Source organism: Octopus bimaculoides, chromosome 4 (genome assembly GCF_046866305.1).
Source record: "Octopus bimaculoides isolate indiv1 chromosome 4, ASM4686630v1, whole genome shotgun sequence".
NCBI classification, from domain to species: Eukaryota; Metazoa; Mollusca; class Cephalopoda; order Octopoda; family Octopodidae; genus Octopus; species Octopus bimaculoides.
In genome coordinates this window covers 6,522,291-6,534,790 of record NC_142931.1, presented here as the reverse complement: position 1 = coordinate 6,534,790, position 12,500 = coordinate 6,522,291, and the positions used below count along the sequence as shown (strand labels likewise).

The following is a 12,500-nucleotide window of genomic DNA, read 5'->3' as shown; positions in this document are numbered from 1 at the left end:
TATGATTTTAATGTGGATATACAGGCATCTTTATAATAATGTGTGCATTTTTTAGTCAGTGACTATGAATATATTTAAGTGTTGCAGTATATATATTCAATAGAAATATGCATGTCAGTGAGTGTCTGTGAATGTCATTTCACACAAATATGTCTAATGAAATAAATTACAAAAAGTAAAGGGTTTAATTAGTGTGTAGAAAATTACTGTTTCATCTCCTACAGTTAGAAGCTACTCTGTTCATCTTCAGCATAGCACCATGTCTTTCTTTAAATATAAGATCAAACTGGCTAGTAAGGTTACAAGCTACTCTGTTTAACTTCAGTATAGCACCATATCTTACTTTAAAACATAAAATTAAAATGGCTTATAACATTAGAAGCTACTCTATTTATCTTTAGCATAGCACCAACATGTCTTAAGCTCAAGATTAAACTGGCTTGTAATGCTAGAAGCTGCTCTGTTAAAATCCTAATCTTTATAAGTTGCTAAAGTTTCTAAAGGAATTTGTATGAATGTATACGCAGAAATCTGAAAATTTAATACGATGCATGTATGTGTGCGTGCGTGTGTGTGTGTGTGAGTGTATGTATGGATAGATAGACAGATAGATATATATACACACACACACACAGATAATGTAACTTGAATTTTAGACTACAGTAAGCTACTAACAGATTTGTGCTGTAAAGGCACTTTATGAGGCCCAGACTTGATGGGGACTGACAATTAGTCTTTACACCTAGAAACAACGAGTAGTCTAAATAATGCCTTGTAATTCATGTTATTTTCTTTCTATACAGATTACTATACATATTTATACTAAGCATGAAATATAGTTTTCGATTTCTGATTTCATTAAATCAGATTATATACATGTGTATATTATGTGTGTGTGCATGTACATACATAATGTGTATATATATATATATATATATATATATATATATATATATATATATATATATATATATATATATATATATATATATACATATATAGTCACACTAAATGATTATGGCTTAAACATTTTTCCACTCTCAGACTTATCTTTGAGTACTTTATTGGAAGTGGCCAGATAAAGTTTCATTTTAAACTTGTCACTCCATGGAATAACACACACACATATATATAAAACTAAGTTTGTAGATTTCTGCATATATATTTATGGATATTTTTGCACGATTTATCTCATGTTTTTGAAACTATAATGCTATAATAATAGAGTACTTAATTTTTCATCTTGCATTCCATAATTGAATATTTTTGATAACGCCAAATTATATAAATATAAATGTAGAAATGAAATTTAGCTACACACACACGCACGCATGTGCATGTGTGTGTGTATGTGTTTGTGTTTGTGTGTGTGAGTCATGATGGTAGAATTGACACTGTTGATGTTTCACATTGCTATGACTACCAACTTTATTTCTAAACACAAGAAAGGCAAGTTTGAAAGCAGAAGCAACAGAGCAGAGGAGAGTTCCAGTTAGATCTTGTCAAATGCATGTCTCCAATGGCCAAGTGGCTAAAATATGACAGCAGAGGAACACCCAGGAGTCATGACTTGGATGTGGCCCAGCTCCTTAGAGTGTAAGAAGTTACGGGCTGAAACACCTGCTGGAGGAGTTTCTTCTCTGAAGACCTTCTGCTTTTTAGCCCTCCCTACAATTTCTTACCAAAATATCCATATGTGTATATATAAATATCAACATAGACATGTTTGCATTCATATATAGGAATGCACATAGACTCACATTCCATATTTGCACACCCCCACATACATACACATCATAACTGTTATATCTATGCTTTTTTTTTTTTTGCATTTTGTTTCATTGCACAATTATATATTGAAAAATACTTAAAATACCAACATTGCTAAAATCCAAAAATAAGTTACACAGATGTAAGCCTTATTAACAAGTAAGGAGAAATATTAAGAAAAATCTAATTTTTCAATCTTATTTTCTACAATAAATTCTTAATGAATATTTTATAATATATGTGTGCATATGCAAGAGAGTATGTATGTTTGTAACATAACATATATATACACATATCTATTCAATTAAACACACACACTCACATATTTATACACACATATACCTTTGTGTGCACATATGTGAGTGCAATTGTATATCAATTTGTACTTGAAAACTATGGGTACATACATTTATAAAAACAGACATTGTATTCATTAAGTTCTATTTTTCAGGATTGAGAATTTTTGAAAAATTTATTTAGTATTTCTTTTTATTGATTAGTCTCATATTTTGATTAAAATGATATCATATACTGATTAAAATAAGTAGGGCCTCACAAATATATTACTTTTCTTGCTTTGTTCCATATATTTTTGCTTAGGTCACTTCCTACAAGATTATTGGCTAAAATCATTTAAAGATCATTACTACCAAATTTTAAAGATTTTAAAGTATTTCTTTCTGTTATTCTGATGAATGTCACAGTAATTATCTCTAACTGGTTCAAATACCCTTATTCAAATATTCATTAACTCTCATTGTACATTTTGTTATTTTGGCAATTCTGTTTAAAGTTTATTCACAGACATATAAACAAGCAAACATATGAGTGTTAGGACCTATGCATGTGTAGCCTATATGTGTGTTTAAATGCATATACAGATGTAAACATGTATATGCATAACATGATAAATTTTATATAAATGTAAATTTGAAAGGAAGTTTATTCAGGAATTCAGTCATACATTTAAAAAATTAAACTAGATTATATCAAGACAGCATCATAGAAACCAATACACATCACAGTAAACAAAATATATGACTTCACATACATACGTACATACATACATGCATACATGTATATACACATGCACATACATATATATATGTCTCTATGTATGTATATATATATATATATATATATATATATATATATATATATATATATATATATATATATATATATATATATATATATATATATATATATATACATATATATATATATATATATATATATATATATATATACATATATATATATATATATATATATATATATATATATATATATATATATATATATATATATATATATATATATACATATATGTATGTATATATATATGTATGTATATATATATATATATATATATATATATATATATATATATATATATATATATGTACATACATATCATCCTCATCAGCATTTCATGTTCACTTCTCTTGCTAGCTTATGTTGGACACATCACCATGATTTGAATCAGCTCTTATTTGGATTTACTGCTGTGCTAGATGTGTTGGAGGACTACATCTAGCATATATATATATATACATATATATATATATACATATATATATATATATATATATATATATATATATATATATACATACATATATATATACATATAAACATATACATATATATATACATATACATATATATATACATATATATATATATATATATATATATATATATATATATATATATATATATATATATATATATATATATATATATATATATATATATATATATATATATACATACATATACATACACACATACACATATATATATACACACACACACACACACACACACACACACACGTTAATGTATATATATATCACAATCATACAAACTTAGATATATATCTATACCTGTGTATATATATATATATATATATATATATATATATATACATTTTAACACATGTATATTATCTAAAGCAGCTTTGCTTTTGTACAAGCTATTTAATTTCTTTATGAATGTGTACTCACAAAGATACACATATATGCTCAAAGATATACATACATGTGCACATGTAGTTGTATGTGTGTGTTTGTGAATAAGTATATTTCCATTACCATGTATATGAATATGTTTACAATTTAAATGTCTACATATATGTACACACATACATATGTGCATATATATATATATATATTATACATGTGCACATACATACATACATACATACACGCATACATGCATACATACATACATACATACATACATACATACATATATAGCTACATATGTACGTGTGTGTGTGAATATATATATATATATATATATATATATATATATATATATATATACACACATGATACAATGTATACAAAGAATATATGAACAATCAACTAAATATGCTAGTTCAATATTACTTACTACTTCAGTAATCTTCAGATCTATAATTTTCCCCTATTTTCAAAGAACTTGATGTTTCTACAATTCTGAGAACATCTTTCCCTGGGAATTTTTAATAAAATATTTTTTCTTTATTTTCAATGACAAATTGTATTATATTAGACAAGAAAACAAGCAATCATCTATGTCAAACATGTACAATACATACCAATAAATAGTTTAGTATACACTCACTCATATACACACTTAAATATGCATTGTTGGCACATAATCTCTATACCTTCATTACAGTACATTCATTCCATTTTTATTGTTCATGTATTACTTAGGAAAAATTTCTTCTTAATTTATATAATTTAGTATGATCTTCCCAATAAGTAACAATGAACACCTCAGAACTTTCATCACAGTATTCTATTCTTTAAAGTATCTCATAGTATGTCCAACATCTTCAAACAGAAGATTCTTTACCAAGATCTTTTATTATCTTTAACAAAACAATGACTGTAATGTTTAGTTATGCTCACTTTTTATATTTTCATTTTCAATTTATCTTCTGTTTGTTTCATTACTGAGAAATTTTTCTGGGTCATGTTAATAGCATAGCATCTGTAGATGCATTATCATATATTGGTACATGTTTTGCAGTTCAAGTTTCAAAACATATTCACTAAATGTCTGTGAAGAAGCATTTTATTCTTAGTATGCAGATCAGCATTTGCCGAAATTTCTAAGTTCTTTTAACTTGCTGCTGCAGCAGCTAAAATTTAAAGGGTTAATATCCAAGACATCAACTCATTTTATAACTTTTATTTTTATTTTTAGTTGTATAAGCACATTTTTATTTAGCTTCAAATCATTTACGATAAGCTTATTTCAGTTTTAATCAATATACACCAAATAATAATGGTGAGCTGTTTTTAATTCTAATGCCACACAACCTCTCTTTATGTCATACATATACTCCTTCTCTCTCTCACTCTTCCTGTCTCTTTCCCTTTGAAACCAATTATAAAGATTACAGAGTAGTAAAACTTGTACCCTTAAAATTGTACCAATCTTGAATCTTTTTCTTAATTCCTGTATCTTGCTTTCCATTTTACACAATTCTTCTTCCTTCAGACTGTGTTTCTCGACTCAATTGTCTTTCATTTATAGAGGCATAGAGACAAATATTTAGACATCTTTACTTCCTAGGAACTGTTTCTCACAAATACTTCTTAACTAAGGTCTCACTGTCTCTTTCTATACATAATATTAACATAGATATATGTATCAATCTTTGTTTCATTCAAATACACACACACACACACACATGCATGCACATACACACATGCACACACACACACACACATGCAGGCACACATAAACTAACACTCAAATACACATACACGCAAGGACACACAAAACAAGACTACACAAATATGAAAAGGGAAACGATATTTTTCAAAATCATTTCTCATTATTTCTCCCCAATTTTAATTAGTACACTCTATCCTCTTGTATAATCTTCTATTAAACAGTGAAGAAGAATCATATATTTCAGTAAAATTTAAACAGAAAATACTTCAGTTGACATGCAAGTTTATATTCAAAGTTATACATTAATACAAGGTTAAGAAAATACTCAGTCACTCAGACAAACATATTTAAAAATATTTAAAGACGAATAAAACAAATGCAGATGTAATCCACATATAAGAAAGTACAGTTACACTGTATACCCACACACATATGATAGTACATGCACATATATATATATATATATATATATATATACACACACAAATATATCTATATATATACACACACACACATATATATATATATGCCCATATACGCATATATATACATATATATATGTATATATATGCATACATATGTGTATGTATATATATATTACATTTTGTATGTAAGGATATACATATATATGCATATAAATGTATGAATACATACCTATGCATATATACATTTATATACATATATGTGAATATATATACTTAACTAAATGTTTGTATATATACATGTACGTATCAATGTGAGGTATATATTTGCGTGTATCTGTATATAATATACATGTAAACATATACATGTATACATAAATGCATATTTATATACATTTATAAATACATATATATTTACATGTATACATATACAAATATATATGTATGTGTGGGTGTGTATATTCAGACATACATTTTGTAAATTATTAATATGTGTGAATATATAAGTATATATATAAAATAATACATGTACATATTTAAGTGAATGACATTTATATATGCATACATATATACACACACATGTATATATATCCATAAGCCTTAAAGTGACATGTATGCATATATCATGAATAAACACATACACACACATGCACGCTCTCTCTCTCTCTCTCTCTCTGTCTCTCTCTCTCTCTCTCTCTCTCTCACACACACATACACACACACACATATATGACTTACATATAAAAATTATATAAATTCATATATTTATATGCATATATGTCCTTTATATGTAATATAAATATGTTGTGTAAACCTGTTCATACATATATATTTATGAAAAATATAAACCTGTACATGTACTTACATATGCAAGCATGTATATTAAAAGTATCTGTAGATATATATGATTTTATATGTATATATATATATATATATATATATATATATATATATATATATATACACATATATATATATATTTCTTATACACAGTAATATACATATATGTGCATACATTAATAATTGTTATAGATGCCTGTACACATATAGAGACACATACATATATACAGAGGCACACACACACACATATATAGAGAGAGAGTGACATAAGTGCATGTATATATATATATATATATATATATATATATATATATATATATATATACATGCTCACATATGCACACACACATACACAGAGGTATATATTTAATGCATGTGCATTTTTGAAGAGATATTCCTTAATATACTTTGCATTATACTGTTTGGTGCAATTTCAAGGGATATCACTATATTTGGGTATATATATATATATACACACACATATATGTGTGTGTATATGTATAACATACATATACTTATATATGTATATATGCACACACATGTTTCATATGTGTTTGTGTATGAATGCTTTAATGCATCATCGATTGTGTATATATATCCCTATGTAGAAATGTGTGTATATATATGTGTATGTCTGTGTGCATGCATATATATACATATACATATATATATATATATATATATATATATATACACGTACACACAAACACACACATATATATATATATACACACACATATGCATATTCAAATATATATTTATACATATATATATACGCACACATATGTGCATATATATATGTGGGATTCAACACATTTATTACTTAATAAGAATTTGATTCAGCTCCGGGTAACTTAATGTTTTGTAGGTACATCAAACAAATCTAACTTGTCAGGTTGAGCCTACAAAACTTTAAGTTGCATGAAGCCAAATCAAACTTTACTAAATAATACACGCACACATATATATATACATAAATATATATATTTAAATGTATATATATATATATATATATATATATATATATATACATGCTTATATATATATATACATATATGCACATATATATACATATATATATATATACATTCATATACATATATACACCTACATATATATATATATATACACACACACACACACATATATACTTACACATATGCTCACATACCACACTCACACATATCTGTATGCATATTTGTGTATGTACATATATATATATTCATTGATATATATATATGTATATATGTATATGTGTGTATATATATATATATATATATATATATATATATATATATATATATATATATATATATATATATATATATATATGTATATATATGTATATATATATATACATATATATACACATATATACATGCTTATATATTTTTTCTGGGATATCCAGAGCCTCATAGCTAACAAATCAACAGTCTCCAACTTTAAAGCATAAATTTGTTTCAAAATTTTCTTCGTGTTTTCCCTTCCTTTCTTTCTCCTTTTTCTTCTTGTGAATTTAGTGAAAATAAATAAATAAATAAATTGACAAGAATCCATTCTTAAAATTCCAACACAGAGAGTAATTATTCTGTTATACATACAATGTTTGTCTTGTTTTTTTTTTTTCTTTTTTAGGGAGGGAACCCTGCACACCTCGATCACAAGGCTTACTTCAATACGTAATTCTGTAACAAATCGGTGTTGCCAATCAATTGGCACTGACACAGACTGCATTGAAGAATGAACTTACTATTCTTTTCATGTTGCAGGATGAAGTGATAGACAAGCTGAAACGAAATCAGTTCAACTCCCTTGGTGATTTTTGAAGTTCTGCCAATTCCTTCAAGAGAATCCTCAACAACACATATTTCTCCATTCAGTTCAAATGTAATTTGAAGAGTACACCAATTTAGGTATATCTCCTTTTTCCCCCACCATGAAAATCTTTTAAAGTGTAAGAACTCTTTTGGTTTAGATTTCAGTGTTAGTTGAATTTTTAGTTTTAATTTGTTTACTTATGTTTTAGTCTGTTTTTTGTTTTTAAACTTTCTCTAGCTTTTAGATATACTTTTTCCTTACTCTTACAAGGTTGATATTTTCACAATGTTAGGGTTCTGAGCTTCTAACTGTGGGGACATTGTCCCACCACTAGTGTTATGAGTTCGTAGAGACTCAGCTTCAGAGGTAGTGCTGGATGTTGGAAGGGTAACAATAGCTGTTGTTACAGTTACTGTATTATTTGATTTACTGTTGGTACTGCCAATAGCATTGAGGCTGGACCTAGATGTCCGATTAATAGTGGGCAGGCGGATCTGGACATCGTTCAGTTCTTCCTGCTCCGACTCGTGGCCTGATGATCTTGTCTGCAAAATAAACAAAAATAAAATTATTGAGAATTTAAGTTTTTTCATTCGATTTTCTATTTACAAAGTAATTTAAGGTTAATAGTATAAAAACATATGTTATTCTCCTTTTTATATTTCCCTTGTGAAGGAGTTTGATTACCACATTTCATTCATCTTTTTTAGTCTTTCAACATCAAAGCATCTAGGAAAGAAAAGCCCTAAATATTTTACTGAACAATGGAATAATGAAACCATCTGAGACTATATCCAATATTGGCAACAGATCAATTCAACTTACCATATTTGTTTTTAGAAGTTTTCTAAAACATTGATAAAAAAAGACTGCTCTAAAACAGATCAATCAAAACTGCATAAAACAGATCAATCAAAACCTGTATTGCCATGTCAGTTGTAATTAAATTCTTACGCAGCTTATAATAATATGTTCAAAGATATGGTCAAAAGAAAAAAAACATAAAATTTTAAATGACTTCACTAAGTATTATGTCAACAATAACTTTGAATATTTTGAGCTGTAAACATACATAGCTATTTTAGGACTAGAATCTTTATTATTCATATAAAATACATTTTATAATTTTCATAAAAGTGAATAACCAGAAAATATCAGAGATATTTAAATTCATTTTTTAAATCCATAATATACTTTGTTGACAATTGTGACTAGCATTTTGATTTTAGAATATATTTATACACATTTACATTTTTTTTACTTGGTCGGAACCAATTTGTCTCTGTCTCCCTAGGAAGGTATTCCATTTTCAACTTCTCACTGTTTCTTTTCCCAAGAAGAAATGATTAGCCGTTTCATTCAGTTGAGGAGCTGATGCTTTACATCAGCAATAATTTGGATAAATTATAACCAATAATAATCATCATAGACATATATAAATAAATCTTCTATATAAGAAAGTATTTCATATGACCTGTGGTGTTTTATATAATGTCCATATATTAATAGTTAATCTGCAGAAAATTTTTTAAATAATAATTTCCTTTGTGTTTTAAAATATAATGGACAGACTTTATATTAGCCACACATACAATAAAATTTACACTGTCATCCAACACTATATAAGATACAAAAAGAAGTGTCATTTACTATATTAGATATATTGTTTGGTAACCATTCATTACAAAGACTGTCTGTTATCATTATGTAGTTTTTATATATCAACAGAAATGATTAACCATTGAAGGGTATTGTAGAGCATTAAAGGTTGTATAATTTGTGCATAAGTAAATATTTTTACATGTTCTTAAACCATGTTATGATTAATGAAGTCGAGCATTATTGAAAGAAATGGTATCTTACTGAGATAATTATCCACAAGAATACCATCATCATTTAATTTTAACATCTACTTTTCCATGCCTGCAGAAATTAGTTGAGCCTATGTTAGGTCAGAGTTTTCTTCAACTGGATACCCTTCTTGCTGCCTACCTCAACACTTTCGAAGCAAAGTTATAACTTCTCAGTCTATTGAACAACTAAAGCCCAGACATGGTTATGAGGAGAACTAGTAACAAATGACAGTCTAAATATGCATTTTGTTGACAAAGATCATGAAACATGTCAAGATATATTAAGAAGCCTGAACATGCTTTCATGGTAAATTGCAAGTAAAGAACACCATCAGTATGAACACTGGTGCTTTTATTTACAATCAACAAACAAGATGAGAAGAAGTGCAAACTTCACTCATACAAATGTACACTTGCACCCCACTATATACCTGTGTGTGCGTGCACACGTGTGTGCACACATGGGTGTGTGTATGTGTGTGTGTGTGTGTGTGTGTGTGTGTGTGTGTGTGTGTGTGTGTGTGTGTGTGTGTGTGCACATGTGAAAGAGAGAGACAGACTTCTTCAGTTCCCATTAAGGAAGTTCACTCACAAGGTATTTGTTTACCCCAGGTTATAGTATAGAATACCAGCCAACAATGTATATGCAATAGAACTGAACTTTTAAACACATGGTTCTTAACTACACAACCATACCTGCACCTATAAATTTTGATAAACACATTAATCCAGAAACTGAATCAGAAATGTAATAGAAGAGTAATTTCAAGAAAGTCAGGTGATTGACACACAGTTCTGTATTTAAAGTCTAAAAAGGCTTTTATCATCTTTCATTTTTTCTATAATTTTAATCACCTGCTTAATGAACCAATCAATGATCAAGACCGAAGCCTTGAATATTGAGGATTGCCTTCAAGTGCTTGATTGTTTCCTCATATGCTAAAGTCCAACTTGGCTAAAACAGGATTATTTAAAACTATCCAATCCATGCCAGCATGGAATATGGATGTTAAAAGATGATGATAATGATAATGATGATGATATATATATACATATATACATACATATACATATATATATATATATATATATATATATATATATATATATATATATATATATATATATATATATATATATATATGTTAACTAGCAAACATATTAAAAGGCATTCAAGAACACATTTAAATATAATCGCAGTTTTGTTAACAAAAATCAGTCAGAAATTATTCAATTCATTTTTATTCATGTGACTTCATATATTCTTAAAAATATCAATAATATTTGTATTTATCCCTATAAATATTAAAACATTGCCTCATATTATTCTATGTTTAATCTGAAATGAAAAGAAGTATTATAAAGAAACTATAAATTTTTTTGCAAAATTTATCGATACAAGGTAAATGTACATCATGGAACTCAACTGACAACATTTTGCAATGAGTATATCACACACATATAAATGAAACATTGAACATGTTCATATATAGAATCTATTTCATATATAAAAATACATATAAACAAATATATGTGTTTTCAAATATACCTGACACTTTATAATGGGTTAACATTAAAAAATTCTTAGCATACATAAATGTTCCTGACAATAAATCCCCAATGGCCGTGGATGTGTATATTTGACTTTAAATATCAATATACATATCTGCATATCTAAAAGTTGTTCCTCCAATTAGTTAAACAAAGTTAAACATTTGTTTTGATTTTGTACATTTAACAAACATTTTCTTCATTGTAAAGGGTTACAGATTTTTAAAAATCATTTGAGTATATGCTGACTATTAGGCTTATAAGGTGTATACACTATCGTTGAGACCACGGGTGAAGTGTAAGCTTTTATTCATTTACTGTTTGATTGGTTTCTGTCATTGACCTTTGCCTATGGTGAGGAGAAGCACTAAAAGTTATAGTCAATTTCCTTAACACATATCTTACTTTATTGACTGGTACACACTTAATCAATCTTAGAAGGGTGAAAAGCAAAGTAGAATAGTGAAAAATTTGAAAACAGTATATAAGGAGGTTTTGTTAATCACTTTCAATATTCTGACATCTACCAACTGTGTGTGTGTGTGTGTGTGTATGTGTGTGT

General features: G+C 27.2%; 1 protein-coding gene across 4 annotated transcripts in view; it reads right to left on the bottom strand.

Moving 5' to 3' along the window:
• Positions 1-5,719: 5,719 nt before the first annotated feature.
• The window catches only part of LOC106869372 (potassium voltage-gated channel protein Shal), a 442,940-nt gene continuing 436,159 nt past the window's right edge, over positions 5,720-12,500 (bottom strand). For 3 of the 4 annotated variants that reach the window (XM_052966873.2, XM_089350212.1, XM_052966874.2), the window contains one exon: positions 5,720-9,079. In XM_052966873.2, the coding sequence (XP_052822833.1) occupies positions 8,798-9,079 (282 nt within the window). In that variant the 3' untranslated portion in view covers positions 5,720-8,797. The remainder of the gene's footprint in view (positions 9,080-12,500) is intronic. The other variant, XM_089350211.1, reaches the window with a different exon arrangement.